Source organism: Procambarus clarkii, chromosome 13, assembly GCF_040958095.1.
Source record: "Procambarus clarkii isolate CNS0578487 chromosome 13, FALCON_Pclarkii_2.0, whole genome shotgun sequence".
Classification (NCBI taxonomy): domain Eukaryota; kingdom Metazoa; phylum Arthropoda; class Malacostraca; order Decapoda; family Cambaridae; genus Procambarus; species Procambarus clarkii.
This window is the reverse complement of record NC_091162.1, coordinates 38,876,963-38,895,101: the sequence shown is the minus strand read 5'-3', so window position 1 is coordinate 38,895,101 and position 18,139 is coordinate 38,876,963. Positions and strand designations below refer to the sequence as shown.

At 39.1% G+C, this 18,139-nt stretch overlaps 1 protein-coding gene across 1 annotated transcript; it reads left to right on the top strand.

The window, feature by feature from the left end:
- The first annotated feature begins 14,203 nt into the window (after positions 1-14,203).
- Positions 14,204-17,735, top strand: LOC123757330 (alkylglycerol monooxygenase-like). Its single transcript, XM_069324118.1, has 7 exons — positions 14,204-14,308; positions 14,458-14,582; positions 14,706-14,854; positions 14,977-15,246; positions 15,397-15,545; positions 15,942-16,193; positions 17,445-17,735. Exons 1-7 carry the CDS (start codon positions 14,204-14,206, stop codon positions 17,733-17,735), a joined length of 1,341 nt encoding a protein of 446 aa, XP_069180219.1.
- The last annotated feature ends 404 nt before the right edge of the window (positions 17,736-18,139 follow it).

Here is an 18,139-nt window from a genome sequence, read left to right as displayed (position 1 = left end):
GGTTAGGTAATGATGATAGAGTTACAAGATACGAGCTAGATGGTGTTGTGATTGCGAAGTCGGATTGCGAAAGGGATCTGGGAGTTATGATTAGTAAGAATTTAAAACAAAAGGATCAATGCATAAATGTTCGTAATAAGGCAAATCGGACACTTGGATTTATTAATCGCAGCGTTAGTAACAAGACACCTGGTGTGGTTCTCAAGCTATATCTTGCTCTAGTTAGGCCCCATTTAGATTATGCAGTTCAGTTTTGGTCGCCATATTATAGAATGGATATAAATTCACTTGAACGTGTCCAGCGTAGGATGACTAAGTTAATTCCCCAAATTAGAAATCTTTCATATGAAGAAAGATTAACAAAGCTTAAGTTGCATTCACTGGAAAGGCGAAGAGTTAGGGGTGACATGATAGAGGTTTACAAGTGGATGAATGGACATAACCGGGGGGATATTAATAGGGTATTAAAAGTATCAACACAGGACAGAACACGAAACAATGGATATAAATTGGATAAGTTTAGATTTAGGAAAGACTTGGGTAAATACTGGTTCAGTAACAGGGTTGTTGATTTGTGGAACCAATTGCCGCGTAACATTGTGGAGGTGGGGTCCCTCGATTGTTTCAAGCACGGGTTGGACAAGTATATGAGTGGGATTGGGTGGTTATAGAATAGGAGCTGCCTCGTATGGGCCAATAGGCCTTCTGCAGTTACCTTTGTTCTTATGTTCTTATGTTCTTATGTAGACGAGGAAGGGGAGTAGCCATATACGTAAGGGACAATTTGAAATGTAGTCTCAAAGAGGGAATCAAGTCTGAGCCACACACAGAAACTATTTGGATAGAATTAAACGAAAAAGCAAATAATATTATAATGGGAGTTATATATAGGCCACCAAATTTAGACAGAATGGAAGCAAAGCATCTATGGCATGAAATATCAAGAGCATCTAGATCTAACAGTATTTATGTCATGGGTGACTTTAATTTTAGTGGAATAAACTGGTTGAACAAAACAGGGAATAATGAAGCAGAAGATTTTCTAGAATTAATTGACGATTGTTTTCTTACGCAACACATTAAGGAACCAACGTGGGAAAATAATATTTTAGATTTAGTGTTAACTAACAGGGAAATACAAATTTAGGACATCGAAATAGGGAATGAGCTAGGGAACAGTGATCATAAAGAAATCTGATTTAGCATAGAATGGAATAGATCTGTAGGAGAAAATTCTGTTAAAGTACCTGATTTTCGAAAAGCTAATTTCAATAACCTAAGAAATTTATTGGGTCAAATAGATTGGAAAGTCTTGGGTATGGGGTGTGGGCCGGTCTTGGAGCTGGACGTGAACCCAGCGATAGGTGACGTAAAAGAGGTTTTCGATGTGGACTCAAAATATAACCTATTTAAAAATATTCTAAGCGAAGCCCAGGAATGTAGTATGCCATATAAATTGAATAGATCGAATACTAATGATCCAAAGTGGATAACAAAGTTGTTGCTGTTGTTGTTAAAGATTTAGCTACTCAGGACGAAGTGTCCATGTAGCACGGGCTATGGTGAGCCCGTAATTGAGTTTGGTTATACATGATAACCTTTTTCCTGTGATATTTGGGTCTAAGTTTAAAATGGAGGAGAGGACTTCTCCTTTTTCCCTGCTTATTTATCGCTTCTGTTTTAGTGCACTGGTTTTAATCTTGTTTTATTAACATTATCTTGGTGGCGGATGTAGATGCAGAATGCTCACTAATGAGTCCCATTCCTCAACAGCTTTTCTAATCATTGTAGTCGCGGTGGAATGTGCATCTAATGCAGCTTCTGTCGTTGAATTAATGTTGAGTTTGATGCGCAGGGGTTCAGTAGCTTCACATTCCAGTAAGTAGTGCAATAGTGGCGCCTCTGCTTCAGTTTCACAGATGTGACACTCTTTATCTATTGGGTTCATTACCTCCCAGCAGCACTTGTAACCAAGTCTGAGTCTGTGTATGGCTACTGCAATGTCTCTGGATATATTTTTGCCAGGCTTGAAAGAGGAGTAATCAGTGGCTTGTTCTTACCATATCGCAGTGGATCTTCCTTCCGCTACTTTGGCTCTGTGGCGACTTTTGATAGTTGAGAATATTTTCTTCTTGATTTGCTCCTTTATCTGTGAGAAACTTGGAGGTATTTGAACCTGTACAACAGGTAGAGCAGTGGCAGTTTTTGCTAGTGAGTCTGCCTTTTCATTACCATCTATGCCAATGTGACTTGGTATCCAATTTAGGGTGATTGACAGCCCTCGACTATGGGCATCTTTTCCTATATGTTGAATTTCTGTGAGGAGTGGTATATTATCTCTGTGCTGACTGGATAACAATGCCTGGAGCGAAGATTTAGAGTCTGTATGAATGATGACATCATGTAAATTATTCTCAATTGTATAGTTTATTGCCTCCTTCAGGGCATATAATTCAATTTGCAATGTTGAGCACCCACTATTCATGCTCCAGTAAGCTTCATGGTTGGTAGTGTAAACTGCTGCCCCAGCAGAACCTTTTTCTTGATCAACTGATCCGTCTGTGAAGATGTGAGTCGTTGTGGGTCTAGAAATAGTTTCCATTTGTTGCTCTATTACTTCCTTGAGCTTCCTTGGGTCACATGCTGATTTTTTAACTGGTAATCTTTCAATGATTATCTTTAGATTCGATTCTTCCCATGGAGGAGGCTGTCGAAAGTGTTGATATGGTCTATCTTCCCCTTTGTTTTTAATGGTCCATTTCATGTCCATTTTCTCTAAAATCTTGACCACATTATCCATCCATGAGCTTGTTCTATACTGTAGGTTTTTCTGAAAGGATCTCTGTATGTTGTCTTTGATTGACAGTCTGACGGTTGTTCCAGTAAGTTTTCCTATTATGGTGGCTATCCTTTGTTTCATCCTGTTTTCTAATGCTGGTAAATTTGGTTCTCTCTACGCGTCCATATAGGTGCTCTCAGCATTGTTCTCAGAGCATCCTTTTGATACACTTCCAGTTTCTCCCATTGGTTATCACTGAGGGATGTAAGAGCAGGAGCAGCATAGTCGATGAGTGACCTAACTGCTTGAATGTAGTACATTTTGAATACTGGTAGAGATGCACACTCTCTAAGACTGGTCAGAGAGCGCAAAGCTGAGTTTCTGGCTTTACAGTGTTGCCGAAGATATTCAATTTCTTGAGTGAATTTCAACTGGTTGTCTATTATGACTCCTAGGTGTTGAAAAGAGGTAACCCACTCAATTTCTTGTCCTTGTATTGCCAGTCTGATGTCTTGAGTTCTCATTTTAACGGCCATTGCTTTTGTTTTATTACTGTTTATTTTCACTGCTGCGTTCCGCTTCCTTGCTGATAATATCTAGGCATTTTTGTGCATGGTTCCTTGCACCTTTGCCATTGATGATGACCACAAAGTCGTCTGCATAGTTAAGAAGTTTGGCTTTTGGTAGCTTGAGCTTCATGAATTGTTCCATGAGACAGTTGAAGAGGAAGGGGCTTAGTATTCCTCCCTGCGGAGTTCCATTTTCCAGCCTCTTTGAGGTCGATGTTTTTCCTTGGAATTTGACTTTAGCTTCTCGGTTAAGCAGGCTTCCTTTGGCAAAAGCAAGAGCGTGTCCTTTGATTTCCTTATCCACAAGGCAGCACAGTGTAGCTGGAGCACTGGCTAACTCGAAGGCTTTTTCAAGGTCTAGAAAAATAAGGATTCCAGGTTTGTCATTGATTTTATCCAGGAGGGAGGTAAGGCATTCTGTGGTTCCAACACCTTTTCTGTAAGCAAACATATTTTGGTGTAGTGGATTGGCTTTCTATTCAATCCGATTAAGGGCCATTCTTTCTGCAGTTTTGGCCAGACAGCTTGTTAATGAGATGGGTCTTGGATTTCCTGGGACTTTAGGTTTTGGAATGGGAACTATAATTGCACTGTTCCAAGAGAGTGGTCGGGTTCTTGTCACCCATACACTGTTGATGAGATTCAAGAAGGCGTCTTCATCCTTTTGTCCTAGCTTGGCTAGCATGTTGTAAGTGATTTTGTCCTCGCCTGGAGCTGTATTTTTAGTTTACTTTGTAGCTCTACTGAGTTCTTCCAGAATGAAAGGTTGGTCTAGTTCGTCAGGTAAGGCTAAAGCATCATCTATTTTTTTCCATCTTGCTGCTTGAAGTCTTTGTTGGTGAGTCAAAGTTGCTTGAGGAAGTTGAGTGGAACTGGCTCTTGAAGCAAATAGATTTACTAGCCTTTCTGCTTCTTGCTCTGGATGAACATGGTGTGGCGGAGCAGCAGGCGAGATAACAAAGGGTCTGAAGAACCTTATAGGTAAAAAGAGAGCGTGGTACGAAAGGATTAAGAAGCGGGAAGTCCGTTTAGAACAGGAATTCGTACAACTGGTTAGAAATACTAAAAAAGAGATAAGGAAAGCAAAAAGAAACTATGAAGTTTGCATAGCAGAGCAAGCAAAGACAAATCCTAAAGGGTTTTTCCAGTTATACCGGACAAATATTAGGGAAAGGATAGGTCCATTAAAAACTGAGACAGGTCAAATAACAGATTTGACAATAATTAAGTCGCAACATGGTTTTATAAATGGCCGTTCATGTTTAACAAATTTGTTATCTTTTTATTCTAGCATTGTTGAGGCAGTTGATAGTGGTAAGAATTGCGATGTTGTGTACCTTGACTTTAGCAAAGCTTTTGATACAGTGCCACATGAAAGACTGATTAAAAAGATAGAGTCTCATGGTATTGGGGGTGCTATATTAAGCTGGATTAGGGCATGGCTATACCAAAGGAAACAGAGAGTTAGTATAAATGGAATCAAGTCAGAGTGGGAAAATGTTGTAAGTGGAGTGCCTCAAGGCTCGGTCCTGGGACCTCTGTTGTTTATAATATATATAAATGATTTAGATTCAGGTTTGAGTAGCAACATTTGCACATTTGCCGATGATACGAAAATCGGTAGGGAAATTAATTCGGAGGAGGACTCACTATCACTTCAAGTTGATCTAGATAGAGTTTTGAAATGGTCAAAGGATTGGCAGATGCAGTTTAATGCTGATAAATGTAAAGTTCTAAGGTTAGGTAATGATGATAGAGTTACAAGATACGAGCTAAATGGTGTTGAGATTGCGAAGTCGGATTGCGAAAGGGATCTGGGAGTTATGATTAGTAAGAATTTAAAACAAAAGGATCAATGCATAAATGTTCGTAATAAGGCAAATCGGACACTTGGATTTATTAATCGAAGCGTTAGTAACAAGACACCTGGTGTGGTTCTCAAGCTATATCTTGCTCTTGTTAGGCCCCATTTAGATTATGCAGTTCAGTTTTGGTCGCCATATTATAGAATGGATATAAATTCACTTGAACGTGTCCAGCGTACGATGACTAAGTTAATTCCCCAAATTAGAAATCTTTCATATAAAGAAAGATTAACAAAGCTTAAGTTGCATTCACTGGAAAGGCAAAGGTGATATTAATAGGGTATTAAAAGTATCAACACAAGACAGAACACGAAACAATGGGTATAAGAACATAAGAACATAAGAACAAAGGTAACTGCAGAAGGCCTATTGGCCCATACGAGGCAGCTCCTATTCTATAACCACCCAATCCCACTCATATACTTGTCCAACCCGTGCTTGAAACAATCGAGGGACCCCACCTCCACAATGTTACGCGGCAATTGGTTCCACAAATCAACAACCCTGTTACTGAACCAGTATTTACCCAAGTCTTTCCTAAATCTAAACTTATCCAATTTATATCCATTGTTTCGTGTTCTGTCCTGTGTTGATACTTTTAATACCCTATTAATATCCCCCCGGTTATGTCCATTCATCCACTTGTAAACCTCTATCATGTCACCCCTAACTCTTCGCCTTTCCAGTGAATGCAACTTAAGCTTTGTTAATCTTTCTTCATATGAAAGATTTCTAATTTGGGGAATTAACTTAGTCATCCTACGCTGGACACGTTCAAGTGAATTTATATCCATTCTATAATATGGCGACCAAAACTGAACTGCATAATCTAAATGGGGCCTAACTAGAGCAAGATATAGCTTGAGAACCACACCAGGTGTCTTGTTACTAACGCTGCGATTAATAAATCCAAGTGTCCGATTTGCCTTATTACGAACATTTATGCATTGATCCTTTTGTTTTAAATTCTTACTAATCATAACTCCCAGATCCCTTTCGCAATCCGACTTCGCAATCACAACACCATCTAGCTCGTATCTTGTAACTCTATCATCATTACCTAACCTCAGAACTTTACATTTATCAGCATTAAACTGCATCTGCCAATCCTTTGACCATTTCAAAACCCTATCTAGATCAACTTGAAGTGATAGTGAGTCCTCCTCCGAATTAATTTCCCTACCGATTTTCGTATCATCGGCAAATTTGCAAATGTTGCTACTCAAACCTGAATCTAAATCATTTATATATATTATAAACAACAGAGGTCCCAGGACAGAGCCTTGAGGCACTCCACTTACAACATTTTCCCACTCTGACTTGATTCCATTTATACTAACTCTCTGTTTCCTTTGGTATAGCCATGCCCTAATCCAGCTTAATATAGCACCCCCAATACCATGAGACTCTATTTTTTTAATCAGTCTTTCATGTGGCACTGTATCAAAAGCTTTGCTAAAGTCAAGGTATACAACATCGCAATCCTTACCACTATCAACTGCCTCAACAATGCTAGAATAAAAAGATAACAAATTTGTTAAACATGAACGGCCATTTATAAAACCATGTTGCGACTCAATTATTAATTTATGTTTTTCAAGATGAAGACGAATTTTATTTGCTATTATAGATTCGAGTAACTTTCCCACAATAGACGTTAGGCTAATTGGTCGATAGTTAGACGCAAGTGATCTATCTCCTTTCTTAAAAACTGGTATCACATTAGCAACTTTCCAAAACTCTGGCACTCTGCCTGACTCTATTGATTTATTAAATATGGTTGACAGTGGGTCACAAAGCTCCTCTTTGCATTCTTTAAGCACCCTAGCAAACACTTCATCCGGCCCTGGGGATTTGTTTGGTTTGAGTTTTACTATTTGTTTAAGAACATCCTCCCTGGTAACTGCTAAACTCGTCAACCTGTCCTCGTCCCCACCCACATAGACTTGTTCGGCTGAAGGCATATTGTTAAGTTCCTCTTTAGTAAATACAGATACAAAATATTTATTAAAAATACTACTCATCTCTTCATCACTATCTGTTATTTGACCTGTCTCAGTTTTTAATGGACCTATCCTTTCCCTAGTCTTAGTACGATATAACTGAAAAAACCCTTTAGGATTTGTCTTTGCTTGCCCTGCTATGCGAACTTCATAGTTTCTTTTTGCCTTCCTTATCTCTTTTTTAACATTTCTAACCAGTTGTACGAATTCCTGTTCTTAAGTGACCTCCCCATTTTTAATCCTTTTGTACCAAGCTCTCTTTTTACCTATAAGGTTCTTCAAATTCTTTGTTATCCACTTTGGGTCATTAGTAAACGATCTATTCAATTTGTATGGTATACTACGTTCCTGTGCTTTGTTTAGAATATTCTTAAATAAGTTATATATTGAATCCACATCGAAATCCCCATTTAAGTCACCTATCGCTGGGTTCATGTCTCGCTCCAAGACCGGCCCACACCCCATACCCAAGCCTTTCCAATCAATTTGACCCAAAAAATTTCTTAGGCTATTAAAATCAGCTTTTCGAAAATCTGGCACTTTAACAGAATTTTCTCCTACTGGTCTATTCCATTCTATGCTAAATCTGATTTCTTTGTGATCACTGCTCCCTAGCTCACTCCCTATTTCGATGTCATTAATTTGCGTTTCCCTGTTAGTTAACACTAAATCTAAAATATTATTTTCCCGTGTTGGTTCCTTAATGTGTTGCGTAAGAAAGCAATCGTCAATTAATTCTAGAAAATCTTCTGCTTCACTATTCCCTGTTTTGTTCAACCAGTTTATTCCGCTAAAATTAAAGTCACCCATGACATAAATACTGTTAGATCTAGATGCTCTAGATATTTCATCCCATAGATGCTTTGCTTCCATTCTGTCTAAATTTGGTGGCCTATATATTACTCCTATTATAATATTATTAGCTTTTTCGTTTAATTCAATCCAAATAGTTTCTGTGTGTGGCTCTGTTTTGATTCCCTCTTTGAGACTACATTTCAAATTGTCCCTAACATATATGGCTACTCCACCTCCTCGTCTAATATATCTATCTGTGTGAAATAGTTTAAATCCATATATTTGATATTCAGCTAATAGTTCTCTATTTTCTACATTCATCCACGTTTCGGTAAGTGCAATAATATCTATTTTTTCTGTGCAGACAAGAGCATTTAATTCGTTAATTTTATTTCTTAGACTTCTACTGTTAGTGTAATATACCCTAAGTGAATTGTTATTTTGCGGACCTTCTCTTTCCCTGATCGTTTTGCCAATTCCTTTCTCCCACAAACACATACTTTTATTACCTCCTTCCTCCAAATCAATTCCCAAACCTCTATCTACTAACAGTTTAAACCCAAACAAACACCTCTAACCACTTCTTCTAGCGAGTTCGCAACAGCAACAACCCCAGCTCTCGATAGATGCACCCCATCACGAGCATACATTTCATTTCTTCCATAGAAGTGTTCCCAGTTGTCTATGAAAGATATTGCATTTGATTTGCAATATCTTTCCAGCCGGCAATTGACACCAAGTGCCCTCGATATCCATTCATTTCCCACTCCCTTTCTTGGAAGAATGCCACATATGATCGGGATTCCTCCCTTGCTCCTAACTAACTCTATGGCTGTTTTATACCTCTGAATCAGTTCCTCACTCCTGACTCGACCAACATCATTTCCTCCCACGCTAATGCAAATAATGGGATTGTTCCCATTACCAGCCATAATATCATTCATGTTGTTTATAATATCATCAATGCCAGCTCCGGGATAGCAAACCCTTAACCTGTTCCCCCTATCTCTAGCACAAAACGTTCTATCCAAATACCTTATCTGGGAATCTCCCACAACTAATGTTTGCTTAGGTACTTCCTTTACTTTCTGAGGGGCCTGCGCTTCCTTTCTCTTCGTTGCTTTCCCTTTTGCGCGATCCACAGTCTCTCCACAGCACTCGTCCTCCAAAACGTCAAATGAATTTGAAGTTGCTATGGCGTTTGAAGGCGGCTTTATCAAAGTCTTCTTAAGGCCCCTGTCTTTCGCAACTCTCCAAGACGAGGTCCCTTTACTGCTGGTCTCCTCCTTCGTTACTTCTCGTTGTTTTTTAAGCTGACGCACCTCCTCCCGCAGAGAGTCCAACTCTGTCCTCAGGGCTCCCACTAGAGTCACCAGGTCCTTCACTACAACTTCCATATTGCTATGATAATATAACAACACAGATAATATAACAACACTGATTGGATAAGTATAAATTGGATAAGTTTAGATTAGGAAAGACTTGGGTAAATACTGGTTCAGTAACAGGGTTGTTGATTTGTGGAACCAATTACCGCGTAACGTGCTGGAGGTGGGGTCCCTCGATTGTTTCAAGCGCGGGTTGGACAAGTATATGAGTGGGATTGGGTGGTTATAAATAGGAGCTGCCTCGTATGGGCCAATAGGCCTTCTGCAGTTGCCTTTGTTCTTATGTTCTTGTAACAGATAATGATGAAGAGATGAGTAGTATTTTTAATAAATATTTTATATCTGTATTTACTAAAGAGGAACCTAAAAATATGCCTTCAGCCGAACATGTATATGTGGGTGGGGACGAGGACAGGTTGACGAGTTTAGCAGTTACCAGGGAGGATGTAATTAAACAAGTAGTTAAACTCAAACCAAACAAATCCCCAGGGCCGGATGAAGTGTTTGCCAGGGCGCTTAAAGAATGCAAAGATGAGCTTTGCGACCCACTGTCTACCATATTTATTAAATCAATAGAGTTAGGCAGAGTGCCAGAGTTATGGAAAGTTGAACATAAGAACATAAGAACAAAGGTAACTGCAGAAGGCTTATTGGCCCATACGAGGCAGCTCCTATCTATAACCACCCAATCCCACTCATATACTTGTCCAACCCGCGCTTGAAACAATCGAGGGACCCCACCTCCACTACGTTACGCGGCAATTGGTTCCACAACTCAACAACCCTGTTACTGAACCAGTATTTACCCAAGTTTTTCCTAAATCTAAACTTATCCAATTTATACCCATTGTTTCGTGTTCTGTCTTGTGTTGATATTTTTAATACCCTATTAATATCCCCCCTGTTATGTCTATTCATCCACTTGTAAACCTCTATCATGTCACCCCTAACTCTTCGCCTTTCTAGTGAATGCAACTTAAGCTTTGTTAATCTTTCTTCATTTGAAAGATTTCGAAATTGGGGAATTAACTTTGTCATCCTACATTGGACACGTTCAAGTGAATTTATATCCATTCTATAATACAGCGACCAAAACTGAACTGCGTAATCTAAATGGGGCCTAACTAGAGCAAGATATAGCTTGAGAACCACACCAGGTGTCTTGTTACTAACGCTGCGATTAATAAATCCAAGTGTCCGATTTGCCTTATTACGAACATTTATGCATTGATCCTTTTGTTTTAAACTCTTGCTAATCATAACTCCCAAATCCCTTTCGCAATTCGACTTCGCAATCTCAACACCATCTAGCTCGTATCTTGTAACCCTATCATCATTACCTAACCTCAGAACTTAACATTTATCAGCATTAAACTGCATCTGCCAATCCTTCGACCATTTCAAAACCCTATCTAGATCAACTTGAAGTGATAGTGAGTCCTCCTCCGAATTAATTTCCCTACTGATTTTCGTATCATCGGCAAATTTGCAAATGTTGCTACTCAAACCTGAATCTAAATCATTTATATATATTATAAACAACAGAGGTCCCAGGACAGAGCCCTGAGGCACCCCACTTACAACATTTTCCCACTCTGACTTGACTCCATTTATACTAACTCTCTGTTTTCTTTGGTATAGCCATGCCCTAATCCAGCTTAATATAGCACCCCCCAATACCATGAGACTCTAACTTTTTAATCAGTCTTTCATGTGGCACTGTATCAAAAGCTTTGCTAAACGCAAGGTACTCAACATCGCAATCCTTACCACTATCAACTGCCTCAACAATGCTAGAATAAAAAGATAACAAATTTGTTAAACATGAACGGCCATTTATAAAACCATGTTGCGACTCAATTATTAATTTATGTTTTTCAAGATGAAGACGAATTTTATTTGCTCTTATGGATTCGAGTAACTTTCCCACAATATACGTTAGGCTAATTGGTCGATAGTTAGACGCAAGTGATCTTCCTTTCTTAAAAACTGGTATCACATTAGCAACTTTCCAAAACTCTGGCACTCTGCCTGACTCTATTGATTTATTAAATATGGTAGACAGTGGGTCACAAAGCTCCTCTTTGCATTCTTTAAGCACCCTGGCAAACACTTCATCCGGCCCTGGGGATTTGTTTGGTTTGAGTTTTACTATTTGTTTAAGAACATCCTCCCTGGTAACTGTTAAACTCGTCAACCTGTCCTCGTCCCCACCCACATAGACTTGTTCGGCTGAAGGCATGTTGTTAAGTTCCTCTTTAGTAAATACAGATGCAAAATATTTATTAAAAATACTACTCATCTCTTCATCACTATCTGTTATTTGACCTGTATCAGTTTTTAATGGACCTATCTTTTCCCTAGTCTTAGTACGATATAACTGAAAAAAACCTTTAGGATTTGTCTTTGCTTGCCCTGCTATGCGAACTTCATAGTTTCTTTTTGCTTTCCTTATCTCTTTTTTAACATTTCTAACCAGTTGTACGAATTCCTGTTCTAAAGTGACCTCCCCATTTTTAATCCTTTTGTACCAAGCTCTCTTTTTACCTATAAGGTTCTTCAAATTCTTTGTTATGCACTTTGGGTCATTGGTATTCGATCTATTCAATTTGTATAGAGTATCCATTCTATAGTAAGGCGACCAAAACTGAACTGCATAATCTAAATGGGCCTAACCAGAGCAAGATATAGGTTAAGAACCACACCAGGTGTCTTGTTACTAACGCTTCGATTAATAAATCCCAGTGTCCTATTTGCCTTATTACGAACATTCATGCATTAATCCTTTTGTTTTAAATTCTTACTAATCATAACTCCCAGATCCCTTTCGCAATCCGACTTCGCAATCTCAACACCATCTAGCTCATATCTTGTAACTCTATCATCATTACCTAGCCTCAGAACTTTACATTTATCAGCATTAAACTGCATCTGCATCTGTATATGAGTGGGATTGGGTGGTTATAAATAGTACCTGCCTTGTAAGGGCCAAAAGGCCTACTGCAGTTACCTTGTTCTTATGGTATTAAAAGTATGAACACAAGACAGAACACGAAACAATGGGTATAAATTGGATAAGTTTAGATTTAGGAAAGACTTGGGTAAATACAGATTTAGTAACAGGGCTGTTGATTTGTGGAATCAATTATCGCGTAACATTGAGGAGGTGGGGTCCCTCGGTTGTTTTAAACGTGAGTTGGACGTGTATGTCAGTGGGATTGGATTATTATAAATAGGAACTGCCTCGTATGGGCAGGCCTTCTGCAGTTACTTTTGGTCTTATGTTCTTATACATACATACATACATTTTGGATTGATTATTATTTACATTTTTTTTTACAAAATGAATTACAATTTTGCCTAAACTGAGGACTTCAATTAATTCTTATTAAAGTGAGGATAATGCTGGTATTCACTGTCACGCAGGACAGAGGGTCATACGCAAGACAATAAGTCTAAACTGTATTCTGAAGCACATATCATGGTTACAATCAGTCTTTTAATTAATGTTTGAATATGTGAAAACAACTTTCTATTATGCACTGCCACACAAGGACAGGGATGGGTTCATACGTGATGCAGCTTAGAAGTAATATATATAAAATTGTTCTTCATTCTATAAAATGGATAAGCAAGTTTTGCATAAAATGTTAGCATGTCGTCCAAAACACCTGAGTCAATGAAACATTTACACAGTTTGTGGTACAATAGGCCAAGAGGTCTAAAGTCTTTTACGGTTTCGCTTTCAGCAACATAGTGTTTTAGTGAATGCATTAAAGGTTCATCACAGAGTTTACAATCTAAGTATTCTGGTAGTGGCTCAGCCTCACTAACCTGCCAGATATGTCTATAGCCAAGGCGAATTTGCGCAATGACTACATCCCATTGCCTGATGAAATTCTTTCAATTCATCGAATGAACCAATAGGCCTAAAATTCCAATCTTTCTTACATTGTTAAATTAGTACTCTAATGAGTTTGTGTGGATATATATAGGAGCTGCCACGTATGGGCTAATGGCCACCCTGAAGCCATCAACGCAGCCACTCTCCTGGTCAACAAAGGTGTCCAGCAGCTGGACACCCTCATAAAGACTGTGAAGCAGTATCCTCCCCCGCGATAACAGCTTGATGGTTAAATGCAACCTCAGAATACTGAGAAAAAAAAATGTACCACTTACGGGCTATTCATGCCCGTGCCACCTCTTGGGCGGCTTAATCTTTATCAATCAATCTATGGGCTAATAGACCCTCTACACTTTCCTTGATTCGTGTGTTAAGCTTAATAGGCTTCCTAGTCCAGACAATGAAATCGGTGTCAAACCACCACCCACCTGACCTAGTGTGTTTAAAGTAAGGAGAAACTGGCGTCTCTCTCACAAAGGCTCACCATAGCCCGTGCTACATGGACACTTCCTTCTGAGTAGCTAAATCTAAAGCAGGAAACAACGTCGTTGTCTCAGTTGATGACCAACTGCTGAGTGTAGAAGCACCAGTGTCCTCCACAGTGGCCCATGGCGGCACACAACTTCACCAGTAAGCACCACAATTAATTATTCGACCTTTTATTTGTTTATTTTAAATGAAGGCCTTTTTACACACTGTTATATGTTAATATTATCTCAATTTTCATCTTGAACATATCCAACTTTTTCCTTTGTATAGGCTTAACACATTTTATCTTTTGAAAAATATATTTATAGAAAAATGTGTATTAACAGAATTAGTATAATTTACGTATATATTATATATTTAATAACATTTCACAATTTCCGAGTTAACGTTTCGCTTTTGTGTGCAACAGCGATGGGGTGGTTCCTGATTGAGCGAATGGCTAGGATGCTGTACTTGGTCCACCCGAGCAGGTCAACCTTCAGGCATATTGAAGAAGTCCCCGAATACGTTCAAGAGGTACCTTTATTGTTAACATTTGCATCATATTGACTAAATCAACTACATAATCGAAATATTTCTGCATGTAAGTTCGCATCTAAATGTCAGCTAAGATGTGAGTTTAGTATATTAACATAAGACAGCTATAATAAATCTGTGTATTTCAGGCAGTTCCACTTGTCGTAACGATTGTCTTTGCGGAGGTGATAGCGCGCTACCTGATGGGCCGCCCTGCCAGAGTCAACCAAGTTTTCTCGTCTTTTGGAATTGGCATCCTTCACGAGTCTGCAGGGTAAGGGAGGGAGGCTTAAAGGTTCTAAATAGTAATAATAATATGTATGTTTAACATGTACTGTTAAGTACATGAGTACTTAACTTCGAAGAAAATTAATTTCATGAACGTCTGTGCTTTAAGATTAGTGACTGCATCGTTTGGTGTGGCAAGCTACCAGATGCTCTACCAGTACCGCCTGTGGGAACTACCCTGGGACTCGCCTTATACCTGGTTTGGCGCCTTCATATTCGTTGACTTCTGCTACTATTGGATCCACAGAGCTAACCATGGTATGTAAAACGTTAACTGTTATCTTGGTCAATTATCTATGTAAAGGTAGTGTGCGATATTAAGCTGTCCGGCTGACAACACATACCATCATTAAACTCATTATTTGTTTCTCCACCTTCAGAACTGAATGTCCTTTGGGCAATACATCAGGTCCACCACTCTTCTGAAGACTTCGACTTTGCCACGGCGACACGCATATCAATGTTCCAGCGACCCGCCAATATGTGTTGCTACCAACCTCTGGCTCTACTAGGATTTCCGCTACCCTCTGTCGTTGTCCACATTGCTTTAAATTATGTGTTCCAGATTTGGGTGCATACAGAGTACATTGGCAGCCTCGGACCAATAGGCTGGATTTTCATGACACCTTCCCATCACCGCGTCCATCATGGTAGGTCTGGTGCAATGCGTCTACTTTTTTATGCCTCCAACCCCGCATAATGCCTCCGTTCGTTTGTAACTAATGAGATATTAGTAGAATCATTTTATCTGAAAGATTTATGTTTAGCATAATACTTTAACAGACTTTGTTTATATCCAGGAGCTAACAAGTGGTGCCTGGATAAAAACTACGCCAGTGTGTTAATTATCTGGGACCGCATCTTTGGCACCTTTGAGGGAGAGAGAGACCAGGAGATAGTCTACGGCTTGACACAGCAGCCCCAGACCCATAACGTTCTCTGGCATCAGGTATGTAATCAACTATTTTACTCAGTTTGCCGAACACATGCATAAGCATGTACAATAGAGGAATATCTTTTAACTAGTGGACTTAAAAATAAGTATTTTTAAGTATAAAAATAAAATATAAAAAATAAGTATTAATTTAAATAAGTACTCTAAATATTTTTACTATACTCTAAATATTTAATAAATATTTAAATATTAATTAAATTTTTTCTGTACACTTGTTTTAGGTGTACAGAAATTCATAAATTCATTCATAACATTTGTCCATCTGATATAAATATAGCTCTTATGTATATCGTGCTTGGAGTTTCCCCAATATTTTCTTGAACTCGCCATCATTTTGTGGTAAGCGGCCTTTGTAAATCTGTTTTACATATTAGAAATTTATCTGCACAGTTCTTCTACTTCGCTGAAGTTTACCGGAAGGCAAGAAGCATGAGCAGTTGGGGAGACTCACTGAGGTCTGTATTCTACGGCCCCGGCTGGGCCCCGGGGACGCCTCGTCTAGGGGACCCTCTCACCTTCACCGACGTCCAGGCTCCCAGGCCCAAGTACGACCCCCAACTGCCACTGTGGAAATTTATGTATGTCTCCACTCACATGGCGCTGTCGTTCATCGCTCAACAGCTGATGTGCTTCAACTTCCAGGTAAGGCCTTTACAGTTTCTTGTCTCCATTTGCTCTTAATTCAGAGTTTTTGTCTTCATTACGCACCTTGTTTGCTAATTATTGATATTTAAACGAACAAAGTCCGTGATGGAGGCATGGGGAATTGTGTGAAACCCCAATTTGGGATCCTAGTGAGGGCAGTAGCACTCCCGGTTGCAATTCTTTTGACCATGTTCAGTTGACTAAGGCGAATTTGGGAACATCCTATGCGCTGGGTCGAATCCTCATCACGTCCCTTGTAGATTTGTTCATTTGATGTATTACATTATTGTGATTTCTGTGTGTATTCACATTTACTTCAACTATGCTCATAAAGTTCAAGTAAATTTATTGAGATAATTGAATACTTCCCACTGCCACGTCGGTTCCATCTGTTATGTATGTATGACCGAGGAACACCCTGCATCTGTCTGGTGACGTTTTCCTTTTGAGACCTCAAATGACCCGGTCCCGTCTGGCATTGATCATTACAATTCGTTTCTCATCCCACTCTCGGTTTCACTTTTTACCTGTATGATAATTTCTTTTTATTGGTCCTCGCTCACCTGTAAAGGCCTGCACGCATAGCAGTCTCCCATTGGTTCTCCCAGCAGCCTCTCCTAAGGTTTCCCAAAGTCAAGAAAACTGTTAATTTAACGTGTCCTCTCCTAACCAAAGGAACCAAATCAGAAAACGGGACAGTGCTTCCCCACGAGCTTTCTTCCATTTTCTTGGCTTTTATAATGCATACGATGTTCTTTGTAAGAGAAGAGTTCAAAGAGTTCCCAGAGGTTCTCCTGTTGCTGAGGCAAACCGCCTTCTCCATATTCTGACAGACAATGTGATATAATTTGATCTTACTCAATTTGCTTAGCATGTGGTCACACATTCTCAAGAGCACTCCACGACACATCCGCCTAGCACCTAAGTCTGATACGACTACCGTCCTATCTTCACTTAGGGAGGCGAGCAAATTAATTCAGAATTTACAGCAAATTATATTAATCCCACAAGTTCAACCAATTTTTAGCTTTCTGATAATTTTAAATAATCAACGAAATTATGGGTCGAAGAAATGCTGGATGCATAATGTAAGTACATTATGAGGCCCTACAAGAATATTTAGAATTAGTATTAGATTTAATAGAGCAGAATTAGTTTAGATTTATCGTAATTAGATTAGATTTATCAAAGTTATTTATGTAATTAGTGTCGGGTAATGTAGTAATATATATAATTTGTGTCCCTCAGATATTATCCTTGGAGGCGGTTGTGACGTGCCAGATCTTCATATTCGTGACAGTGGGTGTGATGTCAGCCATGTATGATGGGTGGTTGTGGGCGCCAGTGGTAGAGGCTGTGCGCTGTGCTGTTGTGATAGCCTACTCCTCCACCACATCCATTACTGCCATCCCAGATGTGGACACTGCCCTCTTGCTCTACTTTACTGCTTCCTTTACCCTCTGGATCTCAAAAGCACTAACCATAGTCCTAGGCACTAACCTAACCAATAAGACCCTGCAGAACATACCGAAATTATAACATCTCGAATTAGGAGCCTTTCCATGCAGATCGAAATGATTTCCATACAAATCGAAATGCTAAATTGTTCTTGTATTCTCTTTAATGAATCCACAATATCAAACTGGTACCATTTAAATTTTGCCTTCATTATCTCACATTTGCTGATAACAGTAGTTTTGTACCTGAATGGAATACAGGCAATTTAATTCTTTCACACAATTCCACATTCGGGAGTAATAATTCAGAAGAGAAGTTGTAATTGTGAATCCAAATTATATAATGCAAACTGAGGTAAACTGAGTCATTTACTGTCTGAATTAGTACTTAATTGTCTAGGAAATTTCATAAACACCCTAAGTTTGAATGGTCATCTGCCGGTTAACTAGAAGCCTACTAATTACCTGATGGCCTCATGTATGACA

Bases quoted from the DNA above. Each gene is read 5' to 3' on its own strand.
- LOC123757330 (XM_069324118.1), top strand. From the start codon at position 14,204: ATGGGGTGGTTCCTGATTGAGCGAATGGCTAGGATGCTGTACTTGGTC. The intron at 14,583-14,705 runs GTAAGGGAGGGA...CTGTGCTTTAAG, and splicing joins ATCCTTCACGAGTCTGCAGG to ATTAGTGACTGCATCGTTTG. The intron at 14,855-14,976 runs GTATGTAAAACG...CTCCACCTTCAG, and splicing joins GATCCACAGAGCTAACCATG to AACTGAATGTCCTTTGGGCA.